This window comes from Cavia porcellus, unplaced genomic scaffold, assembly GCF_034190915.1.
Source record: "Cavia porcellus strain 051 isolate PalLab524CR breed Dunkin Hartley unplaced genomic scaffold, mCavPor4.1 scaffold_32, whole genome shotgun sequence".
Lineage (NCBI taxonomy): Eukaryota > Metazoa > Chordata > Mammalia > Rodentia > Caviidae > Cavia > Cavia porcellus.
The window spans coordinates 17,025,832-17,048,173 of record NW_026947515.1 but is presented as its reverse complement, the minus strand read 5'-3'; the positions used below and the strand labels follow the sequence as shown (position 1 = coordinate 17,048,173).

Here is a 22,342-nt window from a genome sequence, read left to right as displayed (position 1 = left end):
GAGGCAGAGTCTTATAGTTTAGGCTGGCCCTAACTCATTCTGGAGCCCAGGCTGGCCTCAAACTAAGTGATCTTCCTGTGTCAGCTTCCAGAGTACTGGGATTACAGGTAAGTGCCACCATGCCCAGCAGAGATAAGATTTATTGATGAATTTGTTATGAAGGGAGTGATGGTACAGTGTAAGCCTTCAGGAATACAAGCCTGCCACATGTCTGAGGAACAGCAATTTGGAATGTTTCACCCTGCAGCTATCAGAGATGAAGTGTTTCTTAGCCACCATGTCTTCAAATTCCTCTGCATTGAACTTGGTAAAGCCCTATTTCTTTGAGATATGGTTCTTCTGGTGGCCAGAGAACTTGAATGTGGTCTCTATCACCTGTTCGTTCTGCAACTCTTGTGTGTGGATGGACATAATAACTTGTCCAATGTGAATTCCTTGCCACTGTGCTCTGGGGCTTCCCAAAGGCATCCCACATGCCTGTCTGGAGCCTAGATTGTGAACAACACAAGGTCAGAAACATGAACATCCACCAGGAAACAGTGTCTCCAAGGTCCCTTAGGATTAGCCCATACAAGCAGCAGGCTGCATATACCATTGAGGAGTTTGCTATTTAGCCATTGCACACTGGGCACCCATCATCTAATACACTAATTTGAAACATCTTTTTTGCTTAAGGTGAATGATTCTTTTTGTTGGTAGTACTGTACATAACTTTGTATGGAATAGTTTTAATTTACCGAGTTGTTTTCTTGAGCCTACCTGTCTTTCTGAACCTTCCCAGATGCCTGTAGCTGCATTAAATTGTTTTTTTCCTCAACCTTAGTACTTGCAATTTCTTTATTCTAAAGCATCCTTCTCTAACGCTGCTTCCCTGATGAGTGCCTCTTCAGATTTCAAAACTTAATAGCAATATCTCTCCAAGAAAACTTGTACTTTCATCTCTGCTCATTCCTGTTTTGGGTATGTCTCTCCTGGACCACTGGAATGAACTTTGTGTGTGTAGTACTTGTGTTAGGAGGCACTGTATTATTTTGTTTTTTGCTGTGTTGGAAATTAAATCTAGGGCCTCAGAGCCAGGGATATAGCCTAGTGGCACAGCAGCTGCCTAGCAAGCATGAGGTTGTGAGTTCCATTCCTGGTACCAAAACCAAAAAAAACCAGAACTTCATGTATGCTCACCATGTTCTCTACCACTGAGCTCCAGTCCCCTACATGTCATCTTGGGTGTTTTGTTTTGTTTTGTTGTATTGTTTTTTTGTGATGATAGGAATTGAACCAGGGCGTCATGCATGCTCGGCAAGCACTCTACCACTCAGCTAACCTGGTACATCATGTTTTTTGGCTGGCTAAAACTGCACTGTCAACTTGAGAATATGGATAGTATCTTTAGTATATAAATGTCCAGTTTTAAAATACACTTGCTTCCTCAGCAAACTTCAGTATGCCACTGAAAGTTTTCCTGCTAGAAGATTGTGTTTCTTCTTTTTTTTTCTAATCCACTTTATTTCAAATCACAATAGTCTGAGGACATCAATTGTTTGTGTTTCTTAAAATCTACCTGAATTTAGCTGCTTATGAGGGTGCACACCTGCAATCCCAGTACTCCGGAGGCTGAGGCAGGAGGATCATTGCAAGTTCAAGACCAGCCTGGGCTACAAAGTAAGTTTGAGGCCAGCCTGAATTGTATAGTGAAACTCTGTCTTAAAAAGAAGAAGAAAAATCCTGAATTTATGTTCCCAACACAATAGTTTTAAATTTTCTTTTTGCACTGTGAGTTTTCTGCTTTCCTACAAAACTTAGGTGAACTGTGTCATTAAGAAAGATGGTTTTGGAGTCAGGCATGGAGCATATGCCGATTAGTCCTAGCACTTTGGGAGGTGAGGCAGGAGGATTGCCATGAGTTTGAGGACAACCTAGCCTGCATAGTGAGTTCACAGGCAGTCTGAATTATATAGCAAGACTATGTCTCAAAGAACAAAGAACAGTGTTTTGAAGCAGGGCATGATGGTGTATGTCTTAAATCCCAGCACTCTGTGAGGCTGAGACAGGAGAATCACAAGTTACCTTGGCCACTTGAGTGAAACCCTGTCTCAAAGTACGAAAAAGCCACATCTGTAGTCCTAGCACTTGGGAAGCTGGTGGTGAGTTTAAGCCAGCCTAGGAACCTAGTACACACAAGAGCAATGTGGAATCATAGCAAGACCCTGTCTCAAAAAAAGGCAGGAGAAAGGTGGGTTTTTTATGTTTTGTTTTGTTTTTTGTTTTTTGGGGTTTTTTTTGGTGGTACTGGGGATTGAACTCACAACTTCATACTTGCCAGGCAGGCACTTAAGCTGCTGAGCTAAATCCCCAGCCCCGGGAAAGTGTTTTTGTATGTACTTTGGATCTAAGTCAGCCCAAAGGCCTTGGTTTAATCCCCAATTGTTGACTCAAAATATGTTTTGAGGGGAGAAAAAAACCCAAGAGAAAATGAATAAAAATGTTTTGGGGCCCAAGATTAGTAAATAGTTTATAAACATTTTATGATATTCAAGAAATTTCTTTGTAATCTTTACATATAACCTAACTAAATACAGCTGGCAACAATTTAATTGGATTATGATTTTACAGTTTCTTTTAGAGAATTCTGGTGGGTAGTTGTTCAGTGAATGAATGGTTCATAAATAACCTTCAGGGAATACATGTAGATAATAACTCCAAACATTTAGTCTTTTCTGAGTCTTGCTGTGCTCCTCAATCAGATCTGGACTTCCTAGACTAAACAGATCCTCATGCTCAGCCTCCTGAGTAGTCAAGACTACAGGCATTTCCCACTATGCGTGGCCATAATCTTTGGGATAGAACTCAAGTCCTCATGTTTGCCAGGCAAACGCTTATGCCACTGTGCTAAATCCCTGGCCACTATGTGGCCATAGTCTTTTTTTTTTTTTTTTTCTTTCGGTACTGGGGATCGAACTCACGACCGCCTGCTTGCAAAGCAGGTGCTTATGCCGCTGAGCTAAATCCCCAGCCCCCGTGGCCATAATCTTGATGACCTTGAATTTGTCATAATCCTGCCTCAGCCTCCCAAGTGCTGAGATTACATCCAGCAACATTTGAGTTTTTATCATAGCAAGCATATTACAAATTACTTTTTGAGTTTTTTTTTGTGTTTTCCTAGTGGCTACAAATTCTTTAAGGATAAAATGAAGGGATTGTCTTCTTGCTGTCTTTAACTGCCTAATAAAATGCCTAGCCTATCTTAAGAGTCCCTAAATTGTTTTTGCTTAGTATTTTGCAACTTAATATTAATGAAAAATCATCCTTTTGAGCAAGGTAATATTACTACATTACTGTTTAGTTAATGAGATCCCAATAAAATTAATATGATTTCTTAGTATTTTAGGAAATATCATTTGGTTGAAGTTTTCTTTTTATTTGTTGGTGCTGATGATAGAACATAGAGTCTTCACACTGAGCTACATCCCCAGCTCTTTTTATTTTTTATTTTCAGACAAGATCTTGGTAAATCACTAAGTTGCCCAAGTGGGGCTCAAACTTGCAGTCCTTCTGTCTCAGTCTTCCAGAGTGCTGGAGTTACAGGTGTGTCCCACCACATCTGGTTTTGTTAAGGTTTTCATAACCATCTGAAGTGCAGTGTTACAGTTTTAATTGAAAAACAAGTTTAAAATAAAATTGTGGGTCAAAGTTGAAAGAGAAGCCAAGTGAGGCTGCTTATAAAGCAAAATAAAAAATTGTAAAAGTTCACACATCTTGTTCTTTACAGGTCAGTCGTGGGCACCATGAACTGGAATAAAGGTGGCCCTGGCACTAAGCGGGGATTTGGTTTTGGAGGTTTTGCCATCAGTGCTGGGAAGAAAGAAGAAACCAAACTTCCTCAACAATCGCACAGTGCCTTTGGGGCAACTAGTTCTTCCTCTGGATTTGGAAAATCAGCTCCACCGCAGCTTCCTTCTTTCTACAAAATTGGATCTAAAAGGGCCAACTTTGATGAAGAAAATGCGTAAGTTGGGCCAGGGGTGTGGTTCAGTTGTAGAGTGCTTGCTCTGCATGCAAGAGGCCCTGGCTTTAATTCAACCCTGCCACCCCAAAAAAAGAAGAGAAAAAGAAGGGCATGGTAACACATAGCTATAATTTTAGCACCCTGGGAGGCTGAGGCAGGCGGATCACAAGTTTGAGCCCAGGCTGGTTAACTTAGTGACTTAGCAAGACTGTCTCAAATGAAAAAGGTGGGCATGTAGCTCAGTACAAAGGCTATGAAAAAAGCATAAATGTAATTCCTGATTTAGCAAAGGATGCCCTTTGAGATTCTCATTCCATCAGCAGAGATTGAGGCCAAAAAATCCTTTGTTTCCCATAATATGTCTTTCTAAATTGATTGCTTTATTTATTGGGTTGTTTATAATAAGTTAAACTGTTAATTTTACTTAATTTGTTTTCTGGATTTTGTTGTTTTTGAGACTGGGCCTCATCATGTAGTCTACTTGATAGAATCCTCCTGCCTCAGCCTCCAATGTGCTAAAATTACAAGCATGCACCACTACACCTGGCAATTTTACTTATTTGTAAAGAATATAGTACTTGTGGTACTTATACTTTTTTTGTTCCATGAAGCATAGTTTCTTAATTTGTGTTCCATTGGGCAGTTACGGAATAAATATGTTGTGGCAAGATTTAAGGCCATTTAAACTTAAACAGGGCTGCAAAATTTTACATAATTAATGTGGTTTTTGGTGGTCTTTCAGTTTTTTATTGACTATCCAACCAATCATTTGTCAACACAGGCAGTTGTTGGAACTGAGAGAAACACATTTTGCCTTAAAGAAATTATTAGACTGTAATGTCTTAAAGTGGTAGAAAATCTGTATTTTCCCTGCAATATACAGGAAACTTTTAAGTATCATTTTTTAGCTTGTATGTCTAGTAAGGTGTTTAAAAAGCTGAGATTTGAAGGTTTGATTTTTTAATTTCTATAGATAATTTTACTTATACTGAATCTGAAGAAATCTTTTTTCTTCTCCTTTTTATGGTGCTGAGGATGATACCTAAGATCTCATGCATGTTAAGCAAATGTTCTACCAGTGAGCTACACCACCAATCCTCAGGAAATACTTTATTGCTATTATTTCCAACCTGGTCATGGCACGGAGTTTTTTGGCTTTGTTTTATGTGTTAAAAACCTTCTCATGATTGGAGTTTAAAATATTAAGCCAGATGTTATGATGCATGCCTGTAATCCCAGCACTCCAGAGGCTGAAGCAGGAGGGTCAGCCTGAGGCTAGTCTGAACTACAGAGCAAGATCCTGTCTCAAAAATTAAAATAAGTAAATAAAATAAAACTTTTTAGAAGTACACAGTAGCATTTTAGAAAGCTTGGTATGTTATTCAGGAATCAAAATACAGAAGTAGTATTTTGGAAGGTCAGCACAGTAAAGGATTGTTCTAGAGAACAGTTAATGAGTTTGTGATACTGTTTTATTAGTTAAAGCCTATATAAATGAGTATGCAATATTGTATACATGTGTGTATAACAGTTGCTCCATAAATGACTGTTAGTGTATTAGTCATGCATTAACGATGGGAATGCTTTCTGAGAGAAGTATACCTAATTGATTTCATTGTCTTATGAACATATACTTAACCAAACCTGGCTGGTATAGCCTGCACACCTAGGCTCTGTGGTGTAGCCTGTTGTCTCTGGACTACAAACACACACTGCATTACTTAAATGTTGTAAGTAGTTGCGATACAGTGCTATGTCTAAATATTTCATAAGTATAGAAAAGGCAACAGTAAAAATACAATGCAAAAAATAAAAAAATGATACCACCACAGGGTACTTAACCATGAATGCTACTTGCAGGACTTGAATTTGTTCTGGGCAAGTCAGTGAAGGTGTAAGGACATTGCCAAACACTATTGTCAGCTTTATAAACACTGTACACTTAGGTCATGTTTTAACTTATAAAAAATGGATTTTTTTTCTTGAATATTAAATTAACCTGAGCTTTTGGTAACTTTTTAAAACTTCTTTATAGTAACATTTAACTTGAAACAAATACATACCTGTCCAAAAAACATTTTCTTTCTTTGTGTCCTTATTGTATAAACCTTTGGTAGTTTGAAGTTTTACTTAATTTTTTTACTTTTTAAACTTCTTGTTAAGAACTAAGATATAACCATACACATTCTCCAGGCTGGTACAGGGTCAGGCTTATTAATATTACTGACTTCTTTTATTTCTATATTTTGTCCCAGTAGGTGGTTTTAAAAGGCAAGGATGGTACATGTGCTGTCATCTGGGATTTAGAGGTAGAAGTGCTGTCATCTCTGATAACGGTACCTCCTTCTGGAATGTCTCCTGGAGGACCTGCCTGAGCCATTTTACTGCTAACTTTTTGTTGTTGTTAGTGTTATGTTTGTTTTGTTTTGGAGGTGATTTCACTGTATAGTTCAGGCTGGCCTTAAACGCTCAGTGATCCTCCTGCCTCAGCTTCCTGAGTACTGGGACAACAGATACACACTATCATACCTGGCTACTGTAAATTTTTCAGAGAATAATTAAGAGTACACTCTAGGCTGGGGATTTAGCTCAGCGGCATAAGCACCTGGCTTGCAAGCAGGTGGTCGTGAGTTGGATGCTGGTACCGATAAAAAAGAAAAAAAAAAAAAAAAACAAAAAAAGAGTACACTCTAACATAATGAAAAACAATATATACTACATTAAATACATATACCACTAAACATCATCGAATTTTATGTACTGTATATAATCATGTGTAATACAGTTATATACTGGCAACACCAGCACCACTACTGACACAATGTTGTACCACAGTGTCATTAGGCCACAGGAAATTTTCAGATCCATTACAGTCTTATAAACTACCATTATACCTATAGTCTGTCATTGACCCAAATGTTATGAGGTGTATGATTGATATTAATTAGTATATATACACTTACTGCATTAATGTGTACAGAGCATAACAGTTATTAGTGCTTTTAAAATAATTCCCATGATGACTTCATGTGCTTTCAATGTTTAAGCTGCAGGTATTTGAACTAGTATTTGCTGGGGGGGGGGGGTGTGAGAATAGTCCCTGAAACAAGGTCTCACTGTGTAGTTCAGACCCTGAACTCACCACATAGCCCAGACTGGCCTTAAACTTGTGGCATTCCTCCTGCCTCAGTCTTCCAAGTGCTGAAATTACAGGTTGTGTCAACAAGTACAGCTTATTTTTTAAAGTTTGATGTGAAGTCTAAATAGTGCTTTATTTTTATTTATCAAGAGCTATAATAAATGCCGGGTATGGGAATGCACATCTGTAATCCCAGAACTCAGGTGGCTGAGGCTGGAGGATTACCCCCCAAAAACTGGATTGACATCCCTTTTTTTTTTTTTTTTTTTTAAATATTGTAAGAAGAATGATACTTTAGGTTATGAAGTTATTCTTTTTGGTATTTTTGAGGCAGGGTCTTACTCTGTAGTTTGGCTGGCCTCGAACTCACCATGTAGACTAAGGTGGTATCGAATTCAAGGTGATCCTTCTCCTGCCTCCCAAGTGGTGAGTTTGTAGTTGTATGCCTTTCTGATAGCCCTTGAAGTTAATTCTTTTAGAACAGTTGACTAATGTGAAGGATTGTGGACTGAGCATTTATGTGCTTTCAATCATATTTCATTGGTATATTTTAGATACACAACAGTCATGTTCATCATAGAGAATTGTACCTGTACATGATATAACCTGTTATTTTTAATTCTAGAAGTTTTTGATTAGTCTCAGAAAATAGCCCAGAACTTCTGAAGAAAGTCCTTAGTTGTATGAAAATATCTCTAGGATTACTTTGTGTTTTTGTTTTTGTTTTTGTTTTTCTGAAACAAGGTCTTGCTATGTAGCCCAGGCTGTCCTTGAACTTGCTATAAAGCCAAGGGAGGGTACCCTCAAACTCATGGCCTCAATGTCTCTAGAGCTGGGATTACAGGTATGCATCACCATGTCTGGTTAAGAATAAGTTTTTAACATTTCATGCAGGGTTTTTTTTATTCCCTGTGGCACATGCTCTTTAAGATTTGTTACACTTATTTCAACAGTGAGGTACTCAGTTGTACTGAAAACCTAACCCTTTCAGAATTGAGAATGATTTTTTTTCTTTGGTACAGGGAATTGAAATCAGGACCTCATGCTTGCCAAGCAGGTGCTGTGCTGCTGAATTATACCCCTGGTCTCTGAGAATGTGATTGAACATGCTATTGAAATGAAAAATTTGCTGTGACTGCTTTCGTGAAATATTAGAATTTTTGCGTGTATTAAGTGGTACCAGTTAGTTCCATAGCTAAAAACCTTGGGAGTTCTTTAATTTGACTTGTATAAGAGGAATCTCTTAATAGTAAGATACCTTATAAAAGTTTCTGTTGAAAGAACTCACTAACCTTAGACTATTCATTTTATCAATCTGTATTTTAATTTTCAGGTATTTTGAAGACGAAGAAGAAGATTCTAGTAATGTTGATTTGCCTTACATTCCTGCTGAAAACTCACCTACCCGTCAGCAATTCCATTCTAAGCCAGCAGATTCTGACAGTGATGATGATCCCTTGGAGGCATTTATGGCTGAAGTAGAGGCAAGTAGTAGCAGTTTGTTCATTAAAGTATTTAGCAATTAGAAATAGTTAACATGCCTTGTTCATTATTTGTCAGCTGGTGTTTTTTTTATTGTTATTTTTTATGTCCTCTTCCTCTGTAGTATTTTCAGAGATCATTAGTGGCTATAACCTTTGTACACTGTAACTCAAGAATTTTTTTCTGAGGTACTAGGGATTGAACCCAAGGAACAGCAAGCTGCGTCTTCAGTCCTTTTATTTTTTATTTTGAGATAAGGTTTTAATTAAGTTGCCCAGGCTTGAACTTTGATCCTCCTACTTCAGCCTTCTGAGCAGCTGGGATTGCAGGTATGAGCCACTATTCCTGGCATAGGTCAAGATTTGTGTATTTTGCTTTGTTTCAATAAACTTAGCATATTCTGTGAAGTAAAACATGATCTTCAATATATCATTTAATAAGTACTTTTTTTTTTGATGCAGAATCTCACTTTATAGTTAGATTGGCCTTGAACTCACTGTGTAGCCCAGACTAGCCTTGAGTTTGCAGTGATCCTCCTGAGCCTCCTAAGTACTGATTACAAGGCATTTGTCACCACATCTGTTTTAAGTACATATTTGTGTAAGGCAATTAAATTTAAGGAATTTACTGACATTTCAAATCTGAATTATTTTTTATTATCAACATTGAAACTTGAAGAAACCTCCCTCCCCTTTTTAATCTCTTCTAATTATTCATTTACTTTTTATTCTGGAAATTATTAAACTCACACAAAAACTGAATAATAAAACTAATCCCATGTACCCTTTCCCTGAATTTGTCATTAACCACTTTTAGTTTTGTTTTATCAGATCACTCCTCTTAAATTTTTTTATTATTTTAAAGTGAATCCCAGACATACAGTTTCATCTCTAAATGTTTCTGCATCTCTGTGAGAGAACTCTTGGCTTTTTCAGACAAGGTCTGGCTATGTAGTCCAGGAGGTCTTAAGACACAGAAAAGAAAAAACAAAAAGCAGAAGAGACAAACAGCCACAACAAACCCAAAAACCATAATAGTATAGGTTTACAAAACAAGATGATAGGAATTTGACAATGGTTGTAATATTGTATATTGTTATGTCTTTTTCCTTTTCCCTTTCTTCTTTCACAGGCTGAGTCTTTTAACTCACTATGTATCCCAGGCTGGCCTTGAACTCACAGTCATCCTTCTGCCTCAGCCTTCCAAGTGCTAGGATTACAGGTGTGCACGCACCTCCCCCCCACCCCCAGCTGTGTAAGAGAACTCTTAAGCCTGGTATAGTATCACACATGTAATCCTAGCACTTGGAAGGCTGAGGCAAGAGGATGGTGATGAATTCAAGGCCAGTTAAATTACTAAGGAAGACCTTGCCTCTTAATAAATAAATAGAACTTTTAGAACTACTATTGTTACAGCACAGAACCATTAATGTCCTATGAACTGATCTTTCATTCTTTTTTTTTTTTTTTTAATTTAAGGAGAAAAAGAAAAAAACAGAAAAAGGGTACAAGTAATACAAAATTTAAAAAATGAACAGTAAGAAATCACTAGTTAATAGACCACATATTCTCATCTTAGAAATAGTTGTTCAAGTTACAAAATTAAAGCATGTAAAGTAGACTTTGAAACAGTGAGACTACAAACAGTTTTGTTCAATGATCCAACAAAACTCAGTAATATGGTTATCTATCTTATACACTTAAACATATATGCAGTTATAACGTTTAGAGCACTTTGTTTTCTTTTGTACAATGACAATTACACATTTTGGGTTTTATTACTCCCACAGTTCTTATTACTTTTTTTGAAGAGAGTAAAACCAAATGCGACATATTAGAACAGAGTCAGTCAAATCAAAAAGATGGACATAATAGATAATGAAAAACAAAATACAAGGTGATCAACAATGGTTACCATACTGCCTCTTGCTATTTTAAGAAGAATTGCCAGTTGTAATAAAATTGAACAAAACAGTAAAGAATAAAACCAAAGCATTGAAGACATTACAGGACTTTAAAAGAAGATAATAGTTAACCAGAATGGGCGTCATAATGAATCTTATTATCTTCACAGTTGTTGCCTATACTTTCAAACTTGGTAGTATCAAGCTAAGCAGAATAGGGGAAAATCAGTCAAAACAAGATGATGAGGGCAGTACAAGATTTCAAATCAAGTTAGTAGGAAATCAAAGTAGGTTATTATAATGTATCCTGCTATTTTTTATTTATTTTTCCCTTAATTAAAAAGATAGAAATAAAAATAAATAATTTTAAAAAGGGAGGGAGGATTGAGATAAAAGAGGACTTAACAACAGAACAGCGCAGGTCAAAACATAACCATTTAAGCAAAACAGTGTTTCATCACAAGATATCCTGACATAAAAATAGTTACTATAGTGTCTCTTTCCTTGAAATCTTTGAGTATAACTTCGTATACTGTAGCACCAAACATACCAAGACACTATAAAACCATTCAAGAGAATGACATTATTACAGGGTATTTAGAACCAATTAACAGAAAATGAACAATGGTTTCTGTATAATCTCCTAGTCTGTAAAAGTTTTTGCTTATATTTCATATATAATAAAATCCAATAAGATACAACTTTTTAAGACCGATGGAGACAGAAGAATGCAAGTTTGATGGGACTTCAAAACAAGATGATACTAAATCAGCACTAGCTATTATGATGTCTTGTTTTCTCCAAAGTAGCTGTTCCTACCATTCGATCTTCTCTGCCTCATTTCTGTTGAGCTCTTTTTCTATCGTTTGTTGTTAGTTTGTCTTCTTCATTTCGCTTTCTCGCCATTCATTGTGGCCTCTCTGCCACTATTTCTGGAATCTTGGTATTTTCTTTTTTTAGAATATTCTGCAGTATTCTCTGTAGAGTTGAATTGGTGGTTGCAAATTCCCCTAGTTCCTCTTTATCCTGGAAGCACCTTGTTTTTCCATCAATTTCTAGGGACAGTTGTGCAGGATATATCAATCTTGGCTGGAGTTTATTATCTTTCAAAGCTTGAATTATTTCCCCCCATGCTCTTCATGATTTGATGGTTTGTGCCGAGAAGTCTGCTGTAATTCTGATGGGTGTTCCCTTGTAAGTGATCTGTTTCTTGTCTCTGATGGCTTTTAATATTCTGTTCTTATATTGGATTTCTAGAATTTTCATTATTATATGTCTGGGTATAGCTCTGTTTGGGTTGTAGGTGGCTGGGGTCCTGTATGCCTCATACATCTGAGTATCTTTACCGTTTGCTAAATTAGGGAAATTCTCTTGGATTATTTCTGTGAATAGCTTTTGTAGTCCATTTGTTTGTGTCCTTATTTCTTCTTTTATGTTCTTAAGTTATAGATCCTCTTATCATCTTCTAGCCTTTGTATTATTGCTGTTTTTTTGTTATTTTTAAGAAGTTTTTCATTTCATGCTCCTAGATTACAAATCTGCCCTCCAGGTCAGATAATCTATCCTTAGTTCCTTTCAAGCTGTTATGCCAGTTTTTAGTAGAGTTTTTGTTTCCTGGTAATCCCTTTGAACCTGCTTCACATATTCTATGTTTTCTCTATTTTCTCCATCAAATAATTCTCCCCTTTTTTTCTGTTCTTCCATTCCACCATCTTTTTTTTCTTGGGTGGTGCTTAGCATTTCTCTAACTATTCTACTTATATCTTGCTTCAAGTCGTTAATAACTTCATTCCTGAGTTCGTCTATGAGGCTCTGGAGAGATTGCTTTATGTCTACTGGTGCCATGTCTGATACTGCATGTTTCTCAGGATTGGGGGCCGAGGACCCTTTCTTGTTGCTCCCTCTTCCCATATTTTTTGTTCCTTTTATACAACGTATATAGGAGGCCCATGTTTCTTTCTTTGTCGGTTACAGTTTGTTTGAATTGTGCTGGGTAGGTGTTCCCGCCCACTGCAGTGTACTAGGGAGACACAGACCTGGGCAGCCTATGCTGGGCCCGCCCCTCCAGGTCAGCCTACCGAAGGCTTCACTGCTAGGGTGCACTTCCAGGCACTGGGACCTGGTTTGGGCTAACTTACTGGGTCTTAGTCAGTGGCATCACCCAAGCCAGGCACTCCCCACCAGTGCTGCTTGAGAGGGGAATATGTGACTGAAGTCACTACAGCATCCTGTTCCGGCTAGTCTGCCGGGTCCTAGTATGTGCTTTGCTGAATCCTCCTACTCTATGGAAGGGTCCCCGATCCGCTCACTTACTGCAGGTCGATGCAGGTACCCTGCCAGTCCCGCTCTCAACTCCATTCACCGCTTTCCACTCTCAGAGCTTTCGCGTCTCTCTCCTTGCCATGCCGATTGGGGCGCAGCAGCGGCTGCAGGAAAATCAAATTGTGGCTTCCAGTGGCGTGGGCTCCAGCTTCCAAGCTGAGACCTTACCTGTTCCTGTTATATCAACAGAATTGCGTTTCTAGTTGGTTTCTCTTAGTTCAGTTCGTTCCTGGGTCAGCAAAGTATATCTCCGCTCGCTTAGGACTTCTCACCCAGCACCATTCCTGGATTTTAAGTGCGGTTTCTCAGAGAGCCTCCGAAGTTGCTGCTATCTATCCGCCATGTTCTCCCAGAAGTCCTGATCTTTCATTCTTAATATCCCTCTTCCAGTTCTTTAAATATAGAAGTTCCTTTTCAGGTGTCTATATTGACTTGCTATTTGGTTCTTTATAGCTTTCATAGTTAGCTCATCCACTTACAAACATTTAGCTTCTGTGTGTATAATTCATATCTTTAGTCCCATCATTTTACTCTTTATGGTTTTAGCCCTGATTTTCCAGAAGCATTTTGACCATTTTTATATGAGTGTGTTCCACTGGCTCTGTAAACGTAACTTGTTATCTTTTCTTCCTCAGCCAGTTCATTCCCTTGTCATCTGTTGACATCAGCATTCATATGATATCTTTCATTGACCTCTTTCTTTTTAACAAGTTATCAAACATGTTATCTGCTTCATTTAACCCTCAGAAAAACTGTGGAACATAGGGAAAAAACAATATATGTAAATTTTTTTCTTTTTTTTTTTTTTTTTTGCTACTGGAGATCTGACTCATGACCTTGGGCTTGCCAGGCAGGCACTTGTGCTGCTGAGCTGTATTCCCAGCAATGTGTATAATTTTTAACAGATAAGGAAACTGAACCCAAAGATAATCCATTTCATGCATGTGATGCTAGGATTGAACCCTAGGCTTAATGCATGCAAAACTGAGCCCAGAGACAATTTAGATCAATTCAGATCACCTGCCTCACATCGTATTTGCAAGATATGGTCCAGCTCTTTCTAGTACATAATGGTACCTTTCTCTTAAAATTTGCTGAGTCTGTCAGTTTTTACAGTAGCATTTGCATCTTTTTCTTCCTTGTCTCTGTTCACTATTGTTTTCCTACCCAATACCTTCATTAACTCTTGCCTAGTCTCCCTCCTTTAGTTGCTTCTCTGCTACTTAGGTGGTACATTATTGGGACATCATCTTTTGCACTGTGTTAATTAATCCCTTGCTTAAAACTTGTTACTTCCTTGCTTTTGAAGTAACATTCTATGTATCTTACTTATTGAATTTGTCTCTCTTCAAAGGAAGCAGGGAAAGTATCCAAATTAGGTATGTTTTTGTATGGTTAAAATACAAGCCAGCATTTTTAAAATTGGAATTTTAGCTAGAAATCTAGACTGAAAAAGTGAAGATCTGACAGTACTAACACTGCAGTCTTGCATGGCAGAAATAAGCTATTACTGAACAAGAGGCTGCCTGCTTGAGATAAGGCATACATTTTTCTTGTTTGCATCAACCCTTGTTTTCTTGACATACAGACCACTGTTACACTCATTTACTGTCACATTTGCTTTTTTTCTTTCAGTGGAGAAAGATTTTTTTTCTGAACTCAAGTCTATGTCAGTATCAAAATAAAACAACCAGAGTAATACAGTACAGGTGATATTATACTTTAGAAAGATTATGCCCACTTACTGAAGTAGTAGCACAAGTATGTCCATGTAACCAAGGGTGTCACTCAGCAGTGAAGCACTTCCAACCATACATAAAGCCTTGAGTTAAATCCCCCACCATTGGGAAAAAAACAAAACTTTAAATCAAAAGAATACAACTTCTTTCTTTTCTCTTTTTTTTTAAGTTCTTTTAGTACCTTGTATTTCTGCCTTTTACCAAATTATTCAGCATACCAAAATTATTTAGGACATAATGCGTCTTGCAGCATACTAGGTATTTAGTAAGTATGTTAAGTGATTTACTCTAAGAGGCGATAAATGGTTTACCATTTTTCGGGTGTCTTGTGTATGGTGTGATTTCTTCATTTTTAATGTGGACATTTCCCAAAGGGCTTTGTTTTACAGAAAATTTCATTATTTCCTGGTATACCTAGTGATGAATTTGAAAGCAAAAATCAGTTCTTGATTTTCTAGGTTTAAGTTTAGATTTGACTTATGGTGGCAAAAGCTGACATAGCCCTTTTTCAGTGAGAATATCTAAAAGTGGCCCAAATTCTCTTGCTTGTCTTTTAAGTAGTTGAAGTTGTTTGGAGGGTAAATCTTTTATGGTACAATGTCATTCTCTTGAGGGTCTTTTTTATACAGTATCAAAAGGGTTTTTTTTGTAAGTTGGAGATTAGATGCTAAACTTGGAAAATACGTTGATGTCTTAAGAATTTGCATGTATTTATGATTTCAGATATTGGCTTTTCTGAAAGGTTTATATTTTGCTTGGACTGCATGAAGATTTATTTTTAGACTGTTCTAAAAAAGATTTATTTTGTAGGCTTAAGACGTGCTATACAAGTGTAGTGACCTATTACATTATATATGTTACATTGTTTTTATCACTTTTATAATCTTCTGTGTATTTTATATCTGACAGCTCAGGCCCTTTAGTTTGTACATAATACAGTACTTTTTAAAATAATTCATCTTTACCAGGAATTTTCAACTCAATAGAACATCTGATCATGCTGTGGTTTATATAGTGGCATTTTAAAACATCAAACAAAGCAGAGTATTGTGGTGTACACCTATAATCCCAGCACTCTGGGAGCATGAGGCCAGATGATTACAAGTTTAAGGCCAGCCTGGGCATTTTAGTTACTAAGTTGAGACCCTGTCTCAAATACCATGAGGACATTTTTATTTAAGATTATTTTTAAACAAATTCCTCTTTAAGTGTTTTTAGTTTAATGGAATTTCACATAGTCTTTTATTTCATTAGGATCAGGCAGCTAGAGACATGAAGAGACTTGAAGAAAAGGACAAGGAAAGAAAAAATGTAAAGTAAGTTGTTTTCTTCTCCCTTCACAAAAGATAATAACAATACCTGAAATACTGAAAAGCTTGTTCCCCCAAACTTTACAGAGAAAAAAGTTAACTCTATAAATAACTTTGTTTTATGATATTCTTGTATTTTAAATAGTTCTGTCTATAGAGATTACAGAAGTCTTTGCATTTGCAGTAATTAAAAGACATTCTGTCTGACAAAATAGCATTTGATCTTCAACTATAAATAACCATTTAGTAAACATAAATTACCCGAGGAGATAAGAAAGTATAATTACTAAAATTTGGGTTCATTGTACTGAGTTTTTTCCCATTATTAATATAAAATAGGTCAGTGCTTGTGTGATTGGTGGTGAAAAGTAATGGTGACACTATTAGAAATAAAACTATGTATATTATTAGAAATAAAACCTAATTCGTTTTAAAGAGTGACATCATGCTTTAAGTACCATAATCAAAACTTGAGTACTTTAATTTCTGAGAAGAAGTCACCTCTTTCCCTTGCTGAACATACTTGTAAGGTTTTTTCCTACCAGGCAAGGTTGGACTTTTTACTCTCTTTACTAGGCAATCAGTCCTTTAAGCCCTTCCCAAGGTTCTTGTGCCGTATGGAGGTTCAGCCCTCTTTTGGTGCTTCTTTATGTTGTATGCTCTTACAGTTGCCTTACAATGGCGGTGTTGCTTACTATTTGCCTTAGGAATAGCAAGTTCTCCTAGATTAAGTGGCAAGTTTGAGTAAAAGCAGATGGTTGTGGAACTAAGCAACCTGACTTTCTATATAATTCCACAGAGAAAAGCAAGCGTCAGTGAATCCTTCTCCATATGAACTGCTTAGGAGTTTTAGTTCCATACTTATAAAGGGGCTTATGTAGTTTTTTCTTTCTGTTTCCATCCCCAAGGTAACTGATACTGGCTCAAAGCAATTATTGTAGAGATAGAAACTTGAAAACACCATGAGAAACTTGTGCCATTCTCTAGTATATGCTAAATACAGGATTTTTTCTTTATAATATGAAATATTTTGCATAATCGCAAACTATTTTGTTTGTCGTATGGGTTGAAAGGCTTAAAATTCTTTGGTATCTTCAGAAAGTTTTTACTCTTTATATCCATGTTAGCAATTGAAGTTCCTATCATCTCATTCAAAAGACATGCAAAGTGTAGACCATAGAATGAAACCACACCTTGATGATGGGTGGATAGTTTACAGTATGCTTATTGCTGCTTTGTTATTGTTAGTGTTGAGAGTTCCTGTGGTGTATGGAATTCAACACTAATCTGCTGTAAGTATGGAGCTGGGTATGTGGAACATTTGCAGGGAAGTTTGTTTCTCCGCTTGTTTTTCCAGGGGTATTCGAGATGACATTGAAGAGGAAGATGACCAAGTGAGTTCTTATGCAGTATTTCTATCTTTTATTTTTACCCCACAAAGTCTATACTGGGGACAAGCCTAGAGCTTGCCTTCCCTGAAATGGCCATTCTTGACATTCAACAGGGAATGTCATTTGACTTACTCCTTTTCTACCTGTGTTACCAGTTGGTATTAAGATTAAGATTCACATGGCTTTCCCTCATGTTGCAGATGGCATGTTTGACCAACTGACATCAAAAACAAAGACAAGCTTTATTCACTTTGCTTTTTTTAAATCCAAAATTAACATTTATTCTGATAAATCAGTAGTAGTGTGGGTTCTATTGATGGCCTCTAGCACCATCTAATCTCTCACTTTTTCTAAAGGTTCTGTTTATGATTCTTGTTTCTGAAGATCAAACATTAGTGACTGTTTGTTAGTATTTATTTTTTCCATTGTTCAGTTGTGGGATAATAAGAGAATGGTAGCCCTTTCCAGGTTTGTGACCTTTGTAATCAGTGTCACCTTCTAAACTTGGATTGGTAAAGCTACAGCATAGGTTTTCCAGCTTTGGGCCGGGTAGGTAGAGACCCCCACTGCACCCCCAAGAAAGGCTGTAGAGTAGGCAGATTTATAAATACTTTCTTAAACAAATTAAGTCACTTCATAGTATTCATTTCTTCGGATTGTCCTTCTGAATACTGATTTATAAAGGAATTATTTCTAGTAAAAGTCTAGCCTTACTTGATAGGTTTTTAAGCAGTTCAGTCTTCTGATACAATGATTACAAAAGTAGAAATGTTCTCAGCTGTACTTGAGTGCGATTATGTTTTTGTGCTTTCCTGCAGGAAGCTTATTTTCGATACATGGCAGAAAACCCAACTGCTGGTGTGGTTCAGGAAGAAGAAGAAGATAATCTGGAATATGATAGTGATGGAAATCCAATTGCACCCTCCAAAAAAATAATTGATCCTCTTCCTCCCATTGATCATTCAGAGGTATGAGGCTTCTTGTTAAATTTAATTCTTGTTTCAAGTTGGTGGGGTTTTTTTTTTTTTTTTCCAGCTTTAATGTTTAAACTTTTAAGTTTCTCCAATATCTATATCATGTCATAAGAATATTTGTACTTTGGGAATCTTATTATTTCTGCTAAGTGGTTGGGCCAGAAATTCCATGAAGCTTTCACAGTTTATGTTGTTAAAAGGTGAATCATAGCTGGATGATGGTACATTTCTGTAATCTCCAGCATTCTGCAAGACTGAGGCAGAAGGTTGACCAAGCCTAACCTGGGCAGCTGAGTAAGAACTTGTCTCTTTTAGGGCAGGGGGCTTTAGGGGTTTAGCTCAGTGGCACAAGTACCTGTCTGGCAAGTGTGAGGTCATGAGTTGGATCCTCGGTACCAGAAAGAGGTGGGGAATAGGGGGTATAGCTCAGTGCAAAGGCCTCAGTTCAGTCCACAGTACTGCTCCCCAAAAGGATGAATCTGTTGTTTGTTTGCATTCAGTTTCAGAATTCTTGATTGGCTTCTTTAAAAGCAATTGTGCTTGTTTTTGAGAACTCACACCTTCCTTTGTGTTGATTGTGTATTTGAACCTGATCTTGATCTCACTATGTAATTCAGGCTGGCCTTGAACTTGAAGAAATCCTCCTTCCTCAGCCTCCCTTAGTGCTGGAATTACAGGCATGTACTACTATGCCCAGCTTTACCCTCCTTTCACATGGACCCCTGGACTTGAATATTTTTGTTTTTATTTTGTTACTGGGGATGAAATCTATAGGCAGTCTAACACTGAGCAATATCCTCAACCCTTTTTATTTTTTTGAGTCATCAGGGTCTTGCTAAATTGCCCTTTGTTGAATTTGTGATCCTCCTGCCTCAGCCTCAGAGTTCTAGAATTACAGATCTGTGCCACCATGCCCCACTACATGTTTCTAAATGCTATAAATGTTTGCTCTTGCTTCCAAATCTGTGGCAGATAGATTCTTCAAAGAAGATGTTTGATTCTTCAAAGTAAAGCCAGGAATTGCAGGTTACTTAAGTCAAGCAAAAAAGTGAAGCAGTCATATACCCACTTGAAAAAAAGTATCAGTTTTTCCTTACATTAAATATCACTTCAGATCTTATATACTATGTTTGGCTCTAGATCTAGGGCAGTGGTAGCAAACATATGGCATGTGTGTTGTTTCTTTCTTAAGACAAAAGATGTTAATATGAGTTGTTTTTCCAAAACTAAAACCTCATTATTCAGGTTTAACCCCCGTGTTGGTACTTTGTGATAAATAAGTGGGTTTTGGATTATAGTTTGGGCACTCTAAAAGTTTCGCTGATATAGAGCATTGGTTCTCAAATGGTTATTCAGAGAGTCTACAGAGTTAAAAGAATTTTTGTAATATCAAGGTTGTTTGTGTTTTTCATTACATAAGCACTTGCATTGATAATGTAAAATCAGTGAAAAGTAAAACTGTTAATGGCTTAGTATGAATCAAGGCAGTGGCACCAAACTTATTTTAGTGTTATATTCTTCTCTATGGGGTGGGGGGCGTCCACTCAGAATTCTCATTATGAAACAGTAAAAATTAATTTTCATTGAAACAAAAATAACTGTACACTGAACTTGATAGTTTCTCAATACTTAAAGGCTATGGTGATAAAACTGATGGTGATGTTTTTAAAGGTTTTGATTTAAATCACGGTCTTGCTGTGTAGTTCAGGCTGACCTTGAATTCACAGTGATCCTCCTGCTTCAGCCTCTTGAGTGCTGGAATTACAAATGTGCACCACCACACCTGCCCTTGTTTTTTGAATTTTTTGTAACTCACTATTTGCTACATTGTCATTGCGAGGCTCAAACATGCAGTCCTCCTGCCTATAACATATGAGATCTATGAACTTATGGATGATCTACATACTACCTCAGTGTATAAATATTTTCCCAATGATCAGTGTATGATGTTACAGAATCATGCATGGGTGAAAGCCCCATCAAAATACAGGATAGGAAAAAATAGAGGGGGTAGGTATTCAGAGGATCATAAATTTTAAGGTCAACCAGGGCAATTTAGTGAGACCTGTCTTAAAATAAAAAGGCCTGGGATATAGTTCATTGTGAAGATTCTGAGTTCAATTCCAAGTAACAAAACAAAACAAAAAAACCCCTCTGTAGACCAACACTCTTAAGATAACTAAGTATAACAAGTTTGTGGTTTCAGATTACACAAAAATAATTGCTAGTTAAGTCGTACTGTAATAATAAAGAATAGAAATTTACAAGTACATTATAGGAGTAAAAAAATATTCTCTTTTTTCACTGCATGCTTTTGAGGAGTGATTTTCTTCATGGATTTATATTAAACCAGTCTATCACTACAGTTTGAATGTAGTAGGAGATATTTTAAGTCAAATTTTAAAGAGATTTGCAAACGTATAATGCCATTCTTCTCACCAAAATTTTTAGATGTATCCAGAATTAGGAATTTTTTACTATCTACAGGAGGTTAAATTTTCCTTTAAAAATTTTTTTGACTATTATGATGTCAAAAGGAGAATTACTTAGCCAAATTCTTTTTTTTTTTTTAAATTTCTTTTTCCCTTTTATCGGTACCGGGGATCGAACTCACGACTCCCTGCTTGCAAGGCAGGTGCTTATTTACTGAGCTAAATCCCCAGCCCCCTTAACCAAAGTCTTTTTTTTTTTTTTTTGTCTTTTTCCTTTTTATCGGTACCAGGGATTGAACTCATGACTACCTGCTTGCAAGGCAGGCGCTTATGCAGCTGAGCTAAATCCCCAGCCCTCTTTTAGGAATTTAAAATGCTGTCATATATTTTTAAAAATTTTTTATGGGTACCCTTTTGCAGTATGTAATTATTACATTTCTCATGGGTAGTTTTTACATATGCATAACACATCTTGATTTTTTTAATTTCCTTACCCACCTCTCTCCCTCTCATTCTGTCTCTTGGTCCCCATCCCAAAAGACCTGTCTTCCTATTTCTTATGGTCATACATTTTTAAATTATATAAACAGACCCCCTTTTTGAAAAGAGTAGAGCTAGGCTGAGGATGTTGCTTATTGATAGTGACTGCCTAGCATGTGAGTTTAATCCCTTATACCGCCACCCTTCAAAAAAAGAAAAAATCAAAAGATAATAGAACTTTCTCTAAAGGCAGAACTACCTGTAAAGAAAATACTAGAAATGTTTTTGAATGCCTAGAGCTAGGAGAACAACTTAATCCAAAACATTTAAAATACACATATATATTTGAATATCTTTAAAATAGTTGTTCTCTAAAAGCCTTTCCATTGTCAAGATCCCTTAATTTGCTTCAATATTGTTCAGATTTGAGGAGCCCTTAATGTTTGGAAAGTAGGTTGGTGTTCATGTTGAAAACAGGAATAGAACAAGGCATTGGCTATATTTTTGGAGATGTGTGTCAAGAATAAATGAATTGTTTTGGTCTTCCTATGAAGAATGGCTTTATTTGTATTATATTTGTAGAAGGTTATTTTGCATTAAAATCAAACTTACAGAATTGACTCTTGAATTCTAGACTAACTTTGAATAATTGGACCTGCAGATTGACTACCCACCATTTGAAAAAAATTTTTACAACGAACATGAGGAGATAACCAACCTCACTCCACAACAGTTAATAGATCTTCGACATAAGCTCAATCTTCGGGTAAGATAATCATTAAACAAATACTCTGATATTAATGATAATTAGTCGAGTTTTAATTGAATTTAATTTTTAATGGCCCCTGAGCTGTCTTCACTACAATAATGATTATATCTTTGGGCTTATGTGTCTTGGTTTGATTGTTGTAGTCATTTAGATGATATTTGAAGATTGGCCATTCCTTTCTGTTGTGGGAAGAGTTGAGTACTATTGTAAAGTACACAATGCACTGATTTCAGAATGATGGTTTAAATTGTCCACCAAGAAGTTCTAGATCGCTGATTGGCTATATTATTTAAGGTGCTTTTTACATGTTAATGACACTCAGACATTATTTTAATCTACTGTTTGTATGGACAACTTTCTGGCTTGTGTCTACCTTACCAGTTACATGATTTTTGAAA

At 36.7% G+C, this 22,342-nt stretch overlaps 1 protein-coding gene and 1 non-coding gene across 5 annotated transcripts in view; one reads left to right on the top strand and one right to left on the bottom strand.

The window, feature by feature from the left end:
* Ddx42 (DEAD-box helicase 42) overlaps window positions 1-22,342 on the top strand; it is a 51,632-nt gene that overhangs the window by 8,579 nt on the left and 20,711 nt on the right. For 2 of the 4 annotated variants that reach the window (XM_063242616.1, XM_063242614.1), the window contains exons 2-7: window positions 3,767-4,003; window positions 8,476-8,626; window positions 15,843-15,904; window positions 17,256-17,292; window positions 18,108-18,257; window positions 21,837-21,941. In XM_063242616.1, the coding sequence (XP_063098686.1) occupies window positions 3,783-4,003; window positions 8,476-8,626; window positions 15,843-15,904; window positions 17,256-17,292; window positions 18,108-18,257; window positions 21,837-21,941 (726 nt within the window). In that variant the 5' untranslated portion in view covers window positions 3,767-3,782. Of the gene's footprint in view, window positions 1-1,568; window positions 1,660-3,766; window positions 4,004-8,475; window positions 8,627-15,842; window positions 15,905-17,255; window positions 17,293-18,107; window positions 18,258-21,836; window positions 21,942-22,342 lie in introns of those variants that run through there. The other 2 variants (XM_063242615.1, XM_063242618.1) reach the window with 2 other exon arrangements.
* On the bottom strand, window positions 538-672 carry LOC111755657 (small nucleolar RNA SNORA70). Its single transcript, XR_002790211.1, has one exon. It is a non-coding gene; the product is annotated as a small nucleolar RNA SNORA70 (small nucleolar RNA).